Here is a 20,121-nt window from a genome sequence, read left to right on the forward strand (position 1 = left end):
GGTGAATAAAAACAATTTCCCAACTCTATGCAGGAAACAGCCGACTTGTCAGTGGCCAGCTGATACACGTGCCGCCACAAGACGTGTACTACAGTACCGGCCGAAAGATCCCGATCGTTTACGAAGTTGAACGAATGTTGATAGCCAACTGGGTGTTATATTATCGTGTCACTCATAATTATTACATCGCATTATTAGAACGTAGCACAAGGAGACATGAAATAAAATTCTTGCGGGGAAAGAAACTGTTTACGTTTAGATGTGCTAGCATTGTTACTGCACCTTTATCACTCCCACGTAATACTTCAGATACTTTTCCATGCACTCATTTCTGCAACTTCGAACCTGTGTTTCTTTTCTTCGTTACCTATAGCATGAAGAGGATTCAAGCGGGAAAATAAACTCAATACTGGCTTGGCCATGCGCTACTTGTGAAACAGCCAGAAACTACGCCCATTGCCGTAACAACCACTTGGAATGCAGGGGCGATTTAGGCCTTAGGTTCTAAGATCTCTAAGAATAAGTTGCTAGATTTCCCATTTGCTGCCGTTATCCTTGAAGCAGGTGTCAGGGGTGTGAGGAAGATAGAAAGCACATGCTAACAAACTGTAGTACACGTCTTGTCTTTGTGTCTTGTAAACCTAAGCTACGGATTGCCAAACATAGTGTTGCGTCGTAATTAGTATGAATAGGAGTCGGTGAAGTTAGTTGTACTTGTAATATCAACGTACAAACTTTTTAAGTGAAAATGAGTGGAACTCAGAGGAAAGAGATCAAGCGAAAGGCACTAACAATAAAATACAAAGTGGAGATTATAAGGAAAGTGGAGTCATCTACACTTTCCCGTGTTGCTTTCGCAAAGGAGCTGGGGATGCCGCCGTCTTCTTTGAACGGTATTATAGCTAAGAAAGAAGAGATCTCTGCTTCTGCAGGGAATACTTCAGTAAATTGTAAGGAAGTTAAATCTGAATAGTATGATGAAATAGAACAAGCTCTGCTAACGTGGTTTAAACAGCAGCGAAGTTTAAACATACCTTTCAGTGGGACTATTGTGCAGGAGAAAGCCGCACGCAAGGGTACCTTTTACCGCGTCGAACGGGTGGCTGGACCGCTTCAAAAATCGAGCCGGCATCGTTTACAAAACAATTTGTTGCGAAGCAGAGACTGTAAGTGCGGAGGAAAGGGAAGCGTGGAAGGAAATGGTTATGCCTGCTAAAATAAGCAAACCTTGCAACGTTTTTATATAACTTAATATGTTCCCTTCTCTTATAAAATATATTTATAATACGGTATGTTCAATTATTTTACTTTATCTCTAAAAATATTGTCATGATAATCAAATTTTTATATTGTGGCTTTCTGTTAGCAGCTCTTATATATCGGCCTATTTCGGTATTGTTCACAAACAAGGAAATCTGTTGCCTGAGTGTTTCACATGTATTTCAAAGTACAGAATAAGTTTTTGGGCATTACCCCTTTTAAAAAGTTTTTTTTTTTTTTGTTTTTTTTTTTTTTTGTTTTGTTTTTTGTTTTTTCCTCCAGTCCCTTGAAAAACTTCTTAACAGAGTTTCACTGTATATTCAGCATTGTGGAACCTACAAGAAAACAACAAAGCCTGGTTGAAGGACACTTGCTCCACTGTTGGTTCTCCATGAAGAATCTAGACAGTGACACAATCTCAACTATTACTGAGTAATGAAAAGAAACACACAAACTACAAAACACAATTATACACAGAATAAGAAAGGAAATCTAGAAAATAACAATCAGGTTATCAGCTTCCCTTGGTAAATGCATATACTTCCAGTTCACATGGATAAAATGCTGAAATAAATTTGGTGTACTAGTTCCAGATGATCATGCACATGCACTCTACTCTCATAAACCCTACATGCAGCATTTATATTAACTCGTGCCTGGTGACCTCTAATTATTCTTCCTTCAGAAGACTTTACTAATATCACAATTGCACCTTCATAACAGAGCTGGGGTGTTCTAAACATTATAGCATTCTTAGTATCGATGATCCTTACTTCCTCATGCACGAAATAATTTGACATACAAATGTCGTTCCTTTGCAATGCAACATGCGCTTAAATAACATTAACACACTTATGGCTGTGCTCTCAAAGATTCTATATGATTACATTAGTCATCACAGCACCTATACCTCTGCTTATCTGAACAAACTCAGAGACGGCTTCCCATATTATTATTCAATCGCATAACAACTCATTACGAAGATCCTTTACTTTAAGCAATGCATTTCCCTTCTGATTCCATTTATTGAAGACATTTGTTATCTGACGCATTTGCAATCCTCGTTATACCTCTTTAACGTTCACATTAATTTATGTTTAGTTTGCGTACATGAAGTTGCGTGTACATGGTACGCATACCAACACCATGGTACTTACGAAGAACATAGGGACGTTCACTTCAAAACAATTTAAGCAATAGATCACTACATCTGATGAAAAGGAACACCTATTCAAATTACGACCTTAAAGCTACATAAGTCATTACCCATATTACTAATGATCAAACATAAATTATCAATCAAGTTGCTCGTCTACACAGATAAGGATACCAACTCCCAGATCAACTCAAGAACATTAGCTGCTGTAGGAACAACGAAATAGTTCAGCATCAACCACACAGCAGTTTTGATGTGTCATTTTGTTCCAAGCTTGGATATGTTGTCCAGACCTCATCAGTGTTTTAAATTAAGATTGTTTAAAGTATTTGCGATCTGATGGACGATACTTTTTCTTTAAAGTAGCACAATATTATTAACTTAGCCTTCAGGACAGTTAACACAAATCAAAACATATTTTTTAAGCACAACAAGGTCAATTACAATAGCAATTATTATTCAAGGTCTGGCATATATAGACTAACATGTACACATTGTGATTTTTCTTGTATAGGTCAAACTGGGCGGAGCTTTCACACGAGACATTTGGAACATTATAACGCTCAAAAACATAACGAGTACTTAGCGATGAGTCAACGTATGAGAGAAACGGGTCATCACTTTACATCGATAGAGAAAGATCTTACTATCATTAGAAGCATAGGTAAAGGGAGATTAATGAATGAACTGGAAAATCTACACATTTTTTGGGACCAGACCTATAATAAAAATCTAAATCTTAACAATGTCAATGAAATTAAAAATCCTTTGTACGAATTAACACCTAAATTAATTAATATCGTCAGTTCAAATTAGAACAAAATCCCTCATTTATTCAAATCTCCACACTCAAATGCTTCATCCACCATGCCAGACGTTAAGCCCGCCCACACCGCTTCTAGAAACTCCCCACCAGCACTAGCACATATGCCCAAAGACCAGCCTACCCCCACTCTCCCTCCATGCCCCGCCCCTCCATTACCGCACCAATATAACACCAGGAGTAGAAATGTTAGTAAGGCAGGCGCTGCTGGTACAGATAGGTCCATCTAGTATGAACTGAACAAGTAAGTCACTTTACAGTTACAGTTTAATAGGTTTTATCACAACGCGTGCTCTTACTTGCCAATTAAAGTTTCTTTTTTACTTCATTACAGATAATGTTAAGATCCCTCCCAAGGCCAAGCAACAAATCAATGGGAATGATATTCATACAAGACTGTATTAAGTGTCTAGGATGTTCCTTCCCAATTAAGCAGCAGCCTAAAACTAAGAAACAGTCTAAGATTGTATTCTTTACAATTCCTTGTCGTCACATAAGACCCGAAACTAAGATGCTTATATTTTCATTCACAACAACAATCTTGACCAATCTGCATAATATATAACGATCGGTTTTAAATCTCCACTTGTGGTTGACAACACATTTCAACATTAGTTACGTCAGGATTATGAAAATGATATATGTAGGTCAAATGAGCCCCCATATGAATATCCTCTTTACCCAAGACTTATGTTAGAGGAAGAAGATCCATTTTAGTTTTGGGCATATTTTTAAGTTAGAATAAGACAGACAAGTTTTAATTGTGTTAAAACACCATTAATTTATGTTACATTTATGTATTGTTCACATTTTTAAAAATTATTATCCTGGCATGTTAGTCTTCAGAGATTATTAATGTTCATATTTTATATTATATATGGTTAAATAAGGTCCCGGACCTTGACCTAAAGGTTGTCTACAGGCTGAAGATGCCCAAATAATGAGTGAAACATGTACCTGATAAGTCTACATAAATTTATGTAGATTCAAACCACATTAAACGTGGAAAGTATTGAATAGATGGTTTTATTAAATTATTCTTGAGATTTTATGCCTAACATCATCTTCAGTATGGAACAGTAATGAGAGCTGTTACTTGTAATAAGGCTTATCAGAGACCGATCATCTCACTCGCATACTTCCTGTGAGGTAATAGAGATGTGTCATTTTTAGCCTTGTAGCCTCGTTATAGCAACAGTTGGGCTTTGAGACAATAAGTGTTATAAATATAGCATAGTACTGTATTGTGCAAGACATGTAGAAGAAGCATTTTGACCAGTTGTATCTCCTGATTTCTCCTGATTTTTCCTCGTTTTCATATCAAAATCTCCTGATTTTGGGTTTTGTAAAGTTGGCAGGAATGTTCTGGTCTCGATAACATAATCGTATTACATGTAACTAATCTCATGAATGATGGGTGATGAAAGATGAATTGTGAAGAAGGCTTTTTGCCTTATTTCATCCTAGTTGTTCAGGACTGGGAGTAGGCATTTCCTCCAGTGATAACAATATTTAAAACATAGGAATAATATACACATTAAAAATTATGACAATATGATTTGCAATGTTAAAATGGAGTAACTCTTAATTCTAAAACACATTGACGTCCAAAACACAGTTTTTACCATTTGAAAATTTGGCTAAAAATTGTTTGCAACGTTAAAATAAAATTGATTCAACTATAATTTGGCATTAAAATTTGAGTCATAAATATAAATATTGAATGTTAATATATAGGAGCCATAGTTTCAAAAGTGCGTTGGTTTCTAGAATACAGTAACTTTTCAGTATTGAGAATTTTAGTTAAGAATTGTGCTCTCTAAATAATGTTATTTAAAAAGACTGTAATTTTGCATCATGCATGATTAGAGTCATGATGATAATCTAGAATTGAAGTCTTGGGTTTGTTGGAGAATGGCTTCTAGATTTGATTAGGCTTGCTGCTGCATTTTGGTAATTTGATCAGAGGAAGTATTGACGTATTTAATTCTTGTTTGTAGCGACCAGACTCTCCGTTGGAAGTTGATTGTTTTAATGTAAGTTATGGTTAAAAGGGGCTTCAATCCAAATTTTGAGTATCTGATTTTGTTTCTTTCGAGATATAGAATGGAAGAAGCATCCCTTTGTCTGCTGCTACAGAATCTTGTGGACCTTATTGCGTTACTGTGACTGCTTAATACATGTAATTAACATAGCGACAGTTTTATGAGATGTTTCAAAGTGCATTGTTGGGCAGCAAATATGCGGGGACGTCGTATTCATTGCACTTTGAAACATCTCATAAAACCGTTGGCATTTAACATAGATATTGGAACTTGACACCAGAATGTCAGTGATTCTTGATAAACTCTTAGAATTGTATCCAATTTCAACCTCAGCAAATACAATTTTTGAAATATGTAGAAATCATGGGGCCAGGGATAAAGCCCTCTAACTCCCAAAACTGTACAATATGTATATATATCTTAACCTTAAGTATATTTTAGATTAGTGGCATTCATGTTTATTTTAATGGCATTCTTGTTTAACTTCAATTTTAGTAGTATTTATTCTGTACAGTCACTATTAAGCAGGTTCTTCAACAGCTGGAGATGACCTACTTACAGGTCGAAACCGGTACTGTCCTTTTATGTAAATAACATTGACACTATGTAAAATAAAGTATTGATTAGGTGGAGAACTCATCCTTCATACTTGTGTGTAATAATCTCCATGTTCATCTAGTGATTTTAGCTTCAACTTCCATAAAACATATACATGTATTTTAATTTGTGGAAAGTCTTGACTCCTTTCAAATACTGCTCCAAAATATACAGCCTCTTTTCCTTCACTCAACCATTCTATATGAGTCGTTTTCCATCTAGTATTGATGTCCATCCTTACATTGATATTTATGTGAGTCTAGCAGGTCTCCAAAATTTGTCTCAATATTTTGTTGTATTTCAAAAATTAATTGCTTCTTTACTAAATACAGTAGATGGTGGTAATTTCTTGAAATCAAACCTTTAATTTTCTGTACCGGAACATGCCGACTATAAGCCATTCATATTTACTCTCTTCACAATCCTGCTAAGTTCTTTTCTTTAGATGCTACAATCTGCCAAATAACTTTGCCGTGTTAGGTCCCTTTAATTGAAAACTCTCTATGGCCTGAATGGTCACACTAGAAACATCTGGGATAAGCTGAAGAAAATTACTTGTTTCTAACTGCTGATGTTGTGAACTGTTAGAGGTGAAACAGTTATCAGGTATAGCTCATGTGATAAAGAGAGTGAAGAGGGCTATCAGACATATTGCCTAGTTTCTATGTAATATTGTTCTAAATGTTGTATGGGCTTTCTTTGCAAGTGACTATTGTAATTAATTTTGTATTGATATTTTTATTTCAGGGAAGAGGAACGTGAGTATCGGGTGTGGAAGAAGTCCATCATGCTGGTGTACGGTCGACTGGCAACTCATAAGTACGCTTCGCTCTTCCTGCGACCGATTACTGATGATCAGGCACCAGGCTACAGCAGTTTGGTTCATAGGTAATTATTTATATTTCATAAAGAAAGTCATTATGTATTTATTATGATGTATATGAGGCATATAAATCTAGCACCCATCTTGTTCTTCTAAACTGGTCTAGTTGTTGAACCAGGAGAAGGATGAGTGATCAACAACTGCATAGAATGGAGATGCAAATGTGTTGGTGGTCTGTTGGCATCACAGTGAAGATTCAAAATGAACACTTGAAAGTAACGTTGAAGGTTTCCCCTATCAGCGAGAAGCTTCAAGAGAAGCAGTTTGCTGGTGTGGTCATGTAATGAGACACGATGAATCCCACATTCTCCTGGGACATGCAGAACCTAACAGAGGAAGAGGGGAAGGCAGAAGGTCTGTTGAACTCCCTTTCAGGAAAGATCTGGTGGTAAACAGTCCCACAACTGGATGTGCCGACCCCAGTGCACAGATATTGCAAGGAAAGAAGGAAGAATACGTTCTTATATTTACATGTATGCCTTGATTTGTTTAAATCTAAGAATTTCATTTTTGTCCTTATTGAACTGAGAATGGAAGATAGGAAACTTAAAAGGGTCCACCTTTTCAATACAAAAATATGCCTTCAAAATTGCCTTGATTTGTTACTCTCTTTTTTCTGTCTTTTTATATATATGTTAAGACGGTGAGCTTGAATCTATTCTGACAACTCATATATCATGATAGACAAATGTTGATATGAAAAATTATCTCTTTTTACTTTCAACACTGTTGTAGCCCACCTGGTGGTCATGATCATTATTAAGGCAGCAAGTTTCTGTGGTCTAACACCATGATTATTCAGTTCAAGTCCCATTCGACATATATCACTCTGGAAACAAGTACTGCCACAGGGGTTTATTCCTAAAGAAGATCTTAGTAGTGAAAGCAATTTGTCCTATATCACCTGGAGGTCATTAAACCAGATGAGAACAGGTGTGTCCAAGTGCCATAGTAATCTTGTGAAATGGGGTTATGCAGAAGATGCAAGATGTGACTGGAGATATCCAGGCTCCACAACACCTACTCATATGTCAAGAGATGAATGACTCCTGTACCCAGGAAGATCTTAAGCTTGCCAATGAGCGAGGGATAAGAGCTGCAGAGTTGTGGAGAGGAAGAATTTAATGTGTCTTCCAGATACGGAAAATAAAGTTGAGTCCCGTTGATGACCATCAGAATGTTGGCCGGCAAGGGAGGAGAGGTGGTAGGTAGTATACAATTTGTAATTACTAGATTGAATGCTAAAAGCCTGGATTCAATTCCAAACCTCTCCACAATGTTCATATGGATTGAGCGCACGTCGCTTGAAGTGCAATGGAAGCGAGCAAGCATGGCGAATATAAGACCAAGTGTGCGGACTCGGCCATTATAGCATGATAGTTTGTGGTCCCGCCACTGCAAGCGATTATATCCAACAAGGTCTGTCTAGGGAGGTCAAGTCACGAACGGAGCTGCCATATTGGGTTTTTAAGTGAGCGTAACCAAAGGCAAGTGTATTCGAATTGGGGGGATTTTGGTGCCGTTCATTGAAATAAAAACAAAATACCAACTATTTTTCGTATAGAATTTAATTGGGCATCTACTGTTCATGTATGTATATATATATAAAACTGTAAAACACTGAAATAACATGAATACATTCACAGCTATTTGAATACGATGATAATTAACAAAAACCTGATTTTTTTTTTTTTTTTTTTTTTTTTTTTTTTTTTTTTTTAAAGCAAGAATCAACAGAAAAGCTCATGTCCTACTCTTTTACTTCCTTACAACTTGGTCTTACTGTGTTTCTGTGTTGGCTGCAATAAAATATTATTAGTATCATCTGTCAAATACGTAATCTTATTGACAGAAACATAGAAATCTGTACAGCACCTGCGTCGTACAGTAGAAGTCCGCTATAGCGAGTACAGCATATGACGAGAACTCCGTTATAACGACGACTTTTTTTAGTCCCTTCAAAATTCCTATATTAATCCATGTATCGTCCTTTGGTTACAGCGAGAACCCTATCACTGGCACATCCGTAATTACGAGCGATTAAGCGCGCATGATTTTTTCCGTTACCGATATTTATGCACCCCAGCGATGATTTTGCATGTGATCGATTACCTTCGGCATCGTTTCCTCGGTATGTGCACTGGCGATTTCTCTCGTCGACATTCGAAGGCGATGTCGGAGTCGATTAGTAATATCCGTCGACCGCTGTTCCGTAAAGAAAATTCGAAATGAAAGAGAACTTTTTTCGTAATAAATGCGTAAATGTGTCCGATAACTGTTGTTAACTCGTTAAAAATTAAGGCTGACTAAACGACTGCTTAATTTTTAGGCTAAATACTGCATTTAAGTAAGAATGGGATACACCTCGAGATATGGCAGAGTGCTTAATAGATTTCAGAGGTTAGTTTATATTTTGTCGCGTTGGGTAAATTACGGAAAGGCTATTATGAAAATTTATAGCAGGAAAGGTATAATTTCTCAACTGGCGCTTGAAGTGTGTTTTCATCATACGTATAGTATGGTTAAGTTAGGATACATGACGCTGTTTGAATAAGAAAACTGAAACGTTTGCAACAAAATGCGATCGATCATCTTCGGTATGGTATAGTTTTCTCACTTTGTGCATTTGCGAGCTCTCTCATTGACATTCAAAGGTGATGTTGGAGTTGATTAGTAATACCCATCAACTGCTGTTCTCTAAAGAAAATTCAAAATGAAAGAGGATAACACGTTTTCGTAATAAATGCGTAAATAATGTGGCCGATAGCAGTTGTTAACTCGTTAAAAATAAAGACTGAAGTAAATGATATCTTAATTTTAATGTTATATATGGAAATTAAGTAAGAATGTGATACACCTCAAGATATGGCAGAGTACATCACTGATTTCAGAGGATATTTCATATCTTCTCGCGTCTAGTTACGGCTATTTACATGTAAATTTTTCGCGAGGAGGTTATATCTCTACATGCGTTTCAAATATGTTTTCATGATAAGCCACATATTCGGTTAGGTTAGGTGACGCTGTTTGAAGAAGAAAGCTGAGGTGTTTGCCACAGAAATCTCTAGAGTGATACCATATTTCTCCGAATTCAAGATTTTTTTTCTTCTCAGAATCTCATGCGAAAACTCAAGGGTTGTTGCATTCGCGGCCTAACAGTAAGTTAATGGATACCACTGGCAACTACCGTGGTAACCACGCTGCTTCTTTTCACACACGCACAGAACTTGTTGACAATCAAAGACCTCTTTACTACACATCGCTAGCCGTGACAACCAATTGTACAGTGCCTGTGTGTTTCTCAAATTTGCAGAATGGCATCAAAACACGCGACCCTTCGAATTCTCAGAAAAGCCACAACTACTCAGCGGCAGAGTCATAACGCGTCTATTGTACTTGACGCTTAGTAAAATTAAGATTTATAGACAGCAGGAATATTTTCGTGATGGATAGTCGTATTGTAAAGATACGTGGAAAAGGTATTGCCAGAAAATTTTCAACAGGTTCTAGTCGATATTATGATGCCAATTTTAAGTTAATGTTTATTAAACACTCGGAAATGTAGAATAATTGTGCAGCGGCAAGAAAATACGGCATAGGCCTAACTAAAGCCAATATTTGGCGTTAGCGTGAAGACAAAGAGCTAAAATATGCGTACTGTACAAAAAATGCATTCAGTGGTCCGCAACAAGGACGCTTTAAAGAAGTCGAAGATGAAATTATGAGGTATGTGCACGAAAAACGCAAGGGCGGAATGGCCATACCGTGGCGCAATAAACTCGTTCATTGACTTTCAACGTTCGCGATTAGGCCTATACATCGCTAGCCGCTGAATTTGGCCGAACCCGACAAGCGAGACGTGCGTGTAGCGGCAGCCGGTTATATCTGACGCTGCGTAAAAGTAACAGTTTTATAGACAGCAAGAATAATTTCCAGATGGTATTGCTGGAAAATTTTCAACAGTTCTCTTTGGTATAATGATGCCAATTTTAAGTTAATGGACCTTAAACCCGTGGAAATAAAGAATAATTGTGCAACCGCAAAAAAAAGAAAAGGAATACGGCGAGACGAAAGTCAATGTTCGGCATCTAAAAATGCGTAGGCCTACTGTACAAGAAGGAATTCATATGATTTTAAAATCTTCTTTTCTGAGCCTGATATAAAATTTTTATGAAAAAATTGGGGTTCATCTTGGATTCGGAGAAATACAGTACTATATTTTGGTCAGAATGAAATTTAACATACACTTTCATGTGGTATCAGATTACGAAAAATAACAAACAAGTAAGCCGTAGTGTGGATATCATCTGCGGAAACGCAAGTTTTGAATAAACTTATTGCCGTTTCATACCGATTTTAAAGTGCATGAAGGATTTTCCAACTTTTATACAAAAATCTGATGTAACAACAACCCGTTATAGCGAGTAAATTTTTCGCTGTTATGAATTCTCGCTATAACGGACTTCTACTGTATTATGATTACCGGTGCATGAAATACTGAACTTGAAGTACTGTACTTAAAGTACTAAAAGACAGTTGTAGTAAATCACCTTCAGCATTTTCTTTATTAAGAAAGTAATTACCAATAATGCGTTTCCAAAATGTTACCCTAGTATGTTGACAAACACTGAATACCTCTTGGGCTGAGTGCATTAAATTATGTATGGTAACTGTTATCCATTCATGTGGTAATTTCTTTGGGTTCTTAGGCAAAAATACTCCGCACATATGCAAGAAGAGTGTTCTTAGCTACTTTTAACTAGTTTATTGATAATCCATGCAGCTATATAATACAAAGTGGGGGTGGTGATTATTGTTTTAAGAGGAAGTACAACTGGGCAACCATCCTCTATTAGCACTAACCAGAAGAAAACAAATGGAAGGGGTCCTACACTTCAAAAAGTGAAGGTATCGGCCAAAGAAAGAGGAAGGCCACAAAGTGCGTGGAAATGAAAAAATTCTTAGGTTCGAATGTGCTAATGCCTTCGCGGTCGGAAATGAACAAGTGTTGACCAGGGGAGGTCGGATGGGATAGAAAAAGTGAGAGCCTGACACAAGTAAGTGAAAGCAATGTCAAGACTCAGCTAAGGGCCTTGTGGTCACAGCCCAGAATAGATTTCCCCTGTGGGTGGGGGCAGTAGAATAACACCTACGGTATCCACTGCCTGTCATAAGAGGTGACTGAAAGGGGCCTCAGGAGCTCCTAACTTGGGAGCGTGAGTTGGCGACCACGGGGCTCTTAGCTGAGTCCTAACATTGCTTCCACCTCCTCACTTTCATCTATCCTATCCGACCTCCCTTGGTCAACTCTTGTTCTCAATCAATCAGTCGCCACTGATCTGCATTTAGGGGCAGTTTCCCTACTTACTGTTTTCTTAAATAATTGCAAAGAATATGGAAATTCTAACTGCTCTTCCTATAAACAAATATTCATCCCCAATTTGTCCTCTTGAATTCCTTTATCTTCATATTGTGATCCACGAACCTACTGCATTGGCATAGGAGTGGGAGAGGGGATACTCCCACGTGGCGCATCCCATGTGGCGGATAGAGGGGTCCTAACTGGCTTGCCGGCGGACTTGAGGGAAATAAAAGACCTCTCGCAGACCAAACACAAAAACTCCCCCTGTGGGTGGGGTGCGCAGAGGAATTATACACCCACGGTATCCCCTGCCTGTCATAAGAGGGGACTAAAAGGGGGGACCAAGGGATGATCCAACTAGAACCATGAAACTACTTGTAATTAGTACCATCATGCAGGGAACACCATGGATCGCATTTACTTACGCATAGTACTACTGTGTTAGGTATGCAATAGGTTTGTGATTAGTAGTGACAGTGTGTGTTTATCAGGAGGTGGGTCCTACAGTACCTGTGATTCATACCCCTACATGAGCGACACCATGGTTCTGTCTTACCTATGCTCACTTCCCACTATGTGAGGAATTCCACGGGATAGTACGAGTCCCTGTGGTTAGTCCACTTATGTGAAGAACGCCATAGGTTTGCGTTGTCTTTATAAGTTTGCGTTGCCTGTAAATAGCGCTGCAATGTGTGAAACGCCATAGGTCTGTGTTACATGTGCGCATTACACTACCTGTGAATAGTACCATAATGTGTGGAATACCGCGAGTCTACACTACTTTTGATTAGTACTGCAACATTACACACAGCATGGTTCTACTTTCCTAGCTATAAATACCATTATGAGGGGCCAATGACCTGGATTTTTGGACCCATTTCGACTATAAGCATAATTGATTCAGCATCGTGCTATAGAAGCAGTCCCTTGGTCAGTAAACTATTGTTTTGTGCCATCTTCTGTGCATGTGAGGCACTGTGGGTCAGATCCACTGATCGTTTTAAATTCATATCCATCCATCCATCCATCCATTCTTCGTCCTCACACTTTGAATTCTGGTCAGTGGAGGATTTTGGACTTTTTAAGTTGTCATTTCATTTCATTTCATTTCGTACCATTAGGGGCCGATGACCTCGATGTTAGACCCCTTTAAACAACAAACATCAATCAATCAACATCATATTGTGATCTTACTTTTATAAAACACCACTCAAACTCGTTCATATACTAATGTCACTCCACGCCATATCTCCACCGACAGCTCAGAACGTGCCACTTAGTTGAGCAGCTCGTCTCCTTTCTCCCAAGTTTTCCCAGCCCAAAATTTGGAAAAATTTTCTAATGCTACTCTTTTAATTATTGTAGACAAATGAGGTAATCCACTTAATCAGTGCAAAACAAAATTAGTACTTCAATTTATTTTAATCGTGATACTAGTTTCGGCCTATTCTCTCTTGGTAGGGTAGTGAAACAAAGCCCTCCACCTGACTCATGTGTATATATAAAATAATTTGTCCTGACTGGCTGGCTGGCTGGCCGACCGACTGACTGACTGACCGACCGATCGACCGACCCTGAAATATTTGTCTCAAATGAGTAACTGTATAATACCAATATCATTGGTTCGTTATTGGACGTTATAAATTTTCCAGGTAACTCATTCATGTTTGCCAGCGTTTCGCCCCAGTGTGCTAATTGGGCTCATCAGTTGGTGTAAATAACACACCTACCAAGACGCCTGGCTAGTGCATACGTGGAGGCCACTGCATAGACTACTTAGAACCCCCGGCAGTGCCAATGCACTATGAGAGAATTTTTCTCATTTTCAAAAATTGATGCCTGCTTGGCCATCAGATGATACAGATGTTGATGTTTTGTGCTATTTAGCAACTGATGAGCCCAGTTAGCACACTGGGGCGAAATGCTGGCAACCAGGAATGAGTTAGCTGGAAAATTTATAGTGTCCATCAACGGACCAATTGTACTAGTATGATTCATCTCCGCCGAGCCAAAACTACTGGACATAAAGAAATTAAATTTTGGGGATACATTTATATTACAGTGTAGGTGCACACCAAGGAAGGATTTCTGGATATTCTTTTGTTAAGGGGTGAATTTTAAAAATGATACAGTTAACAGACATAAGAATTGTCATTTGGAATTTGCTTTAAAAATAAACACTTTTTTGTGGGGGGGGAATCCCCTTAAGGGGGGTGAAAAGGGGGTTGAACACCTTTTATGACAATACTTATATTGCAAAACCTGAAGATGTTACAGACATAAAAATTGGTATTTAGAATCTCCTGTAAAAGAAAGGAGCCGACCCCGCGGTGTAGTGGTAGCGTGCCTGCCTCTTACCCGGAGGCCCCGGGTTCGATTCCCGGCCTGGTCACGGATTTTTACCTGGATCTGAGGGCTGGTTCGAGGTCCACTCAACCTACGTGATTACAATTGAGCCAACTACTGGACATAAAGAAATGAAATATTGGGGATACATTTATATTACAGTATAGGTGCACACTAAGGAAGGATTTTAGGATATTCCTTCGCTAATGGGGGTGAATTTTAAACTCCTCAGAGAGTTCAATGGAGAGGCAACGGTGAGATGGCGGCCCCGGTCTAAAAAGCCAAGAATAACGGCCGAGAGGATCCATCGTGCTGGCCACACGACGCCTCAAAATCTGCAGACCTTCGAGCTGAGCAGAAAATGTTACAGTTGCTAAAATTGGTATTTGAAATCTTCTTTATAAATAAAGAAGCACGTATTTTTGTTTTCGGAAAGGCCACTTAAGTAGGGGTGGTGGGGGGGAAAGTAGTTGAATTTTTTATGTGAGGAATCATATCTCAGAAACTGAAGATGTTACCGTCGTGAAAATTGGTTAATGAAAATGATGTTGAAGGCACTTGGAATCACATCAGATGTGCAATTAACGACATAAGTCAAGTAAAATTAATGAATGCTGGAAGAAGGAAAAACAAGCCGTGGATGACAGAAGAAATACTGAAGCTGATGGACCAGAGAAGGTCTTTTAAAAACAAAGATCCTGTAAAGTACAAAGGTTTGCAGTATTTAATATGACAAAGAATAAGGAATACAAAAGAACAACAGCTCTCTGAGGAATGCAACGAAATAGAATTAATGAATTCAAAACATGATTTTTTTCAACATGTACAAGAAAGTGAAACAAGTAACTGGTGCATATAACAAGAAGAGTAATGGAGTCCTCCTTAATAAGAATGGTGACATCTTAGCAAGCACAGAACAGAAACTGAAGGAATGGATGGAATATGTACAAAATCTCTTCTTGGATCGCAGAAATGTGGATCATGGTGCTTGGGCAGATGATGGTGTGGATATCACACGTGCAGAAGTAGAAAATGCCATAAGAATGGGAAGGCTCCAAGCCCTGATGAGGTGTATGCCGAGATACTGAAACTGCTTGAGAAAGAAAAATCCCTTTCATTATTAGTTGACCTATTCAGTAGCATTCACCGCAGTGGAACCAGTGGAACCATTCCTCGAGACTGGCTCAAATCGACCTTCGTAATATTGCCTAAGAGAGCCAATGCAAAATTCTGCAATGAATATAGAACAATTAGTTTGATGAGCTACATTCTGAAAGTATTCCTAAAAGTTTTGCATGCGAGAATTGATCATAAATGTGAGGAGAATATCGGAACCTCAACAGTTTGGCTTCAGACATGGTTTTGGTACTAGAGAGGCATTATTCAGTCTGCAGGTATTAGTCCAACGGTGCCGAGATGTCAAATGTCAATGTTTTTGCTTGTTTCATCGATTACGAAAAAGTCTTCGATACAGTCAGCCATGATGAACTTATGAACATTCTTCGAGAATTAGGACTTGATGGACGGGACATTCGTATTAGTGGTAATCTCTGCTGGAACCAATGTGCTGGCATAAGAGTTGATGGTCGTGTCTCGGATGAAGTCTCAATTATGAAAGGAGTTCACCAAGGCTGTATTCTTTCCCCCATGCTTTTCAACATCTATTCAGAAAAGATTTTTTCGAGATACTCTGTACGGAAAGACTCAAGGAGTTGTGATTAATGGTTTCATCATAAATAACATCAGGTACACCGATGACACTGTGCTACTTGCAACCAATCTCCAGGATCTACAGGAACTGCTTAATGCTGTCACTGAAGCCAGCAGTGCAATGGGCTTGAAGCGTAATGTAAAGAAGACCAGGTGGATGGTTATAAGTAGGAAAGAAGATGGCATTCGAGATAATCTCACAACAGCAAAGGAACAGATCACGAGAGTGGCAACATTTAAATACCCGGGATGTCACATCAGTGATGACTGGGACCTTACTCACGAGATCCGGTGCATAATTGAGCAGGCCAGAACTTCTTTTCAGAGACTTAGAAAACTTTTGACAAGCCGTGACCTTTCCATTTCACTACGGACACGACTACTCCGGTGCTACGTTTTCAGCATTCTGTTATACGGCGTTGAGACATGGACACTAAAACTGAGACCCTGTGCAAGAAGTTGCAAGCATTTGAAATGTGGACGTACCGAAGGATGCTGAAGATAGATACCTTGGACAGCTAAAATGACCAATATAGGCGTTTTGCACCGTATGAACAAAGAACCAGAAATTCTAACTACCATCAAGAGAAGGAAGCTAGAATACTTCGGTCATATGATACGGAACTGTAAATACCACCTTCTGCAAGTAATACTCCAAGCGAAAATTAATGGAAAACGTGGTCCGGGGAGAAGTAGGTCATCATGGCTTGGCAACTTGAGCCAGTGGTTTGGGGTGTCAAAGCTCACTCTGTTCAGAACAGCTATGTACAAACAACAGATCATGCTACTGATTGCCAACGTTCTGCGAGGACATGGCACATGAAGAAGAAGAAGAAGAATCTCCTTTATAAATAAAGAAACACATACTTTTTTGTTTCCTTCGGAATATCCACTTAAGGGGTGGGTGGAAAGAAGTGAAAAATGAGTTGAATTCTTTTCATGAGAATACTTTTATCTCAAAAACTGAAGATGTTACACATGTGAAAATTGGTATTTGTATTCTCCTTTAGAAATAAAGAAACATACAACAATACAACTCTAAGGAGGTTTGACTGGAGGGGGGTCACTGACATTATCAATATTCATTTCTGTCAAACCGTATGACATCCGAGCTTGAAATTTCACATGATGGTTGTCCTACATGTCTTAGATTTTAAAAATGAAGTGGTCTTAAAACAGTACACCCCTAAGGAGTTTTGACTTGGGGTGGGTGTGAGGCCCGATGACAAAAATATCCATTCCTCTGAAATCGTTGACATACAAGTTTGAATTTTCACATGGTAGTTACCCCTCAGTGTCTTAGATTTTAAATAAGAAGTGGTCTTCAAACAATGCACCCCTAAGGGGTTTTGTCCGATGACAAACATATTTATTTCTCTGAAACCGTTTGACATACTAAGTTGAAATTTCACATGATTGTTGATCATTCGTATCTTAGATTTCAAACAAGAAGTGGTCTTGATACAATATATTCCTAAGTGGTTTTGGCCGGCATTTGTGATATGATGATAAAATACTAACTTCTCTGAAGCCGCTTGATGTACCAGGTTGAAACTTCACATGATGATTGCTCCTTTATGCCTTACAATTTAACTAAAAATTGCACTTAAAACAACACACCCTTAGTGGGTTTTAAATGGCAGAGGAGGGGCGAAGGTTTCTGATGCCATAAATATTCATTTCTGTGAAATCGTTTGACATATGAGTTTAAAATTTCACGTGATAGTTGTTCCTATACATTTTAGATTTTAAATAATAACAGGTCTGAAAACAATATACCCCTAAGGGATTTTGGCTGGGGGGGGTTGAAGACTTATGACAAAATTATTCATCCGTCCAAGTAGTTTGACGTACGAAATTATAATTTTAAAAAGACTTTAGATGTCATAAGTGTCAAACATCATATAATTCAAAATATTCCATGTACTGTATATGAGCATTGAGACCCTGTAGAAGTTGACGTTTAAAAAAAAAAGAGTCCTCACAACAGCCAAGGTACTCAACCAAATTTCCAATTTCTCTTCTTTATTGCCAAAAATATTTATTTGTAAGGGGTTTAACCGAAATAATCTTAGTACACAACGGGAGGAACAATTTTTAAGGCTATATACCATTAATGATACGTACGTATTCTTGCACACATTGAATGTCTAATTTTTAAAGATTTAAATCTCTCAAATTACTAATCAAATTCCACAAGCTTAATACATGTAATAGGCGTAAGTAATAATGGAGGTAATGGAGGTTTGTTCTCGATTTTATCAGAGATCAGTGCTGCCCTCAATAAACATAAAATTCTGTCTTAGATTTTAAATAAAGAATAACAATACAGTACACCGCTTAGGAGTATTTACCAGGGATGAGGAATGATGATAAAAATATGCATTTACAGTAAAATCTGCCTTAACGGACACCTCTCACCGGCGGACACCCCTCATTGGCGGACGATTTCCTAGGTCCGTAATTAATACCATGTTGTGTATAAGTAAATTACCCCTCTTATTATGGACGCGGACACACCATAACCACGAGAAACTCCAAAGACCTCTCCTAATGGACACTTCCTTTTTCAAAAAATACTGTATTTGTGTCTTGTACAGTATGTATTGGCTTACTTTTTGCACAGTCAATCCAAGGGAAGAAGGACAAACATGAAGATTCTGACGAAAGCGAGAGTGAAGGTGATGCTAATGACGACTTTGATGAAAATATGAAAAATGATGTGCTGCCAATAACCTTGTACAGTGAGGCTCTCGGCTTTGTTAAGCGAATGAAAGAATTCTGTTATTAACAAAAAGACGAAAAGGTGTCAATTTGACCCAGGATTTAGTTGCACATAGTGAAAATATCACTGCTGAACCGAAATGGACAAAACAAACGAACATTATGGAGTTTTTCAACTGCTAATGTTTTACTGTACTGTGCTAGAGATTTTTACATCTACATTGCACCATCCTTCGGGGAAAACATCTTTCTTGCGCCATATCGGGCGACCAATCTAATGCTCCGGCTATTTTCCCTTTCCGTCTATATCATGTCTTGGATTCAAGTGAATGGATCAATGCATTAAAAAAATGATGCTAAGTGTCGGCAGCTACATTAGTTTCCAATAATCGGTGACTAAATACTTCATTTCGCCAATATAAATTCCGATTAAAGCAGTTTCTCTATAATCGTCGAAATCTCCTCCGAATTGCCACGCGACACCTCCCAGGGATAATTAACATGAATCAGTAAGGTATATTTTTAACGTGAGATCAACTGAGAACCCGCATTTCCTTTCGTATTATTTACCAGCAATACCATCCATTCGTAAACATCAATGAAAAATCATCGTCCAAGTTCAGTCAACCAAGAAATATTCATGTAAGAATTCAGTGTACCCCTATCTACTATAAATATGAAAATTAATTGCAATAATAATGATTTAAATGTAAAGATTCTTGATTTATCTATTATTATGAATTGCTTGAGATGAATTATTATAAAGAAATAACATTCAATTACATTAAACTTCTTTCCTTTCCAAAAGATAAATAAAAATTTTCTTTGGTTGAGCTTAATCAGTCTTCCCGTTAAATAAATATGTTATGTGCACCATGAAAACAAAGAAAAGTTCGCATAATTTCATAAACCGTAATTATCAGTCACATTATATAACAATCTTGTTGGATAAAGTTGGAATTAAAGTATCAAGAAAATTAAAAAAGTAAATGCATTCATAAGCAAATAAATTAACATTAATTAAAATCAAAGTTCCTAACCGTCAAAAATGCCTATTTTGTTAAATTTTTATATATTTTGTCATCCCATTTTGAATGTTCTCTTAAATTGTAACGTCGGCAGTGTAAGCAAGGTTCCAAACATTATAGCTCAAAATTGCTATTTTAAATATATTTCGATTCAAAAAAAAAATATCAATCAGTTTGACTATGTTGC

At 37.8% G+C, this 20,121-nt stretch overlaps 1 protein-coding gene across 4 annotated transcripts in view; it reads left to right on the forward strand.

Moving 5' to 3' along the window:
- Positions 1–20,121, forward strand: part of LOC136883405 (bromodomain-containing protein 8) — a 445,412-nt gene that overhangs the window by 377,207 nt on the left and 48,084 nt on the right. For all 4 annotated transcript variants that reach the window (XM_067155679.2, XM_067155690.2, XM_067155698.2 and 1 more), the window contains one exon: positions 6,629–6,769. In XM_067155679.2, coding sequence (XP_067011780.2) covers positions 6,629–6,769 — 141 coding nt within the window. The remainder of the gene's footprint in view (positions 1–6,628; positions 6,770–20,121) is intronic.

Source organism: Anabrus simplex, chromosome 1 (genome assembly GCF_040414725.1).
Source record: "Anabrus simplex isolate iqAnaSimp1 chromosome 1, ASM4041472v1, whole genome shotgun sequence".
NCBI lineage: Eukaryota > Metazoa > Arthropoda > Insecta > Orthoptera > Tettigoniidae > Anabrus > Anabrus simplex.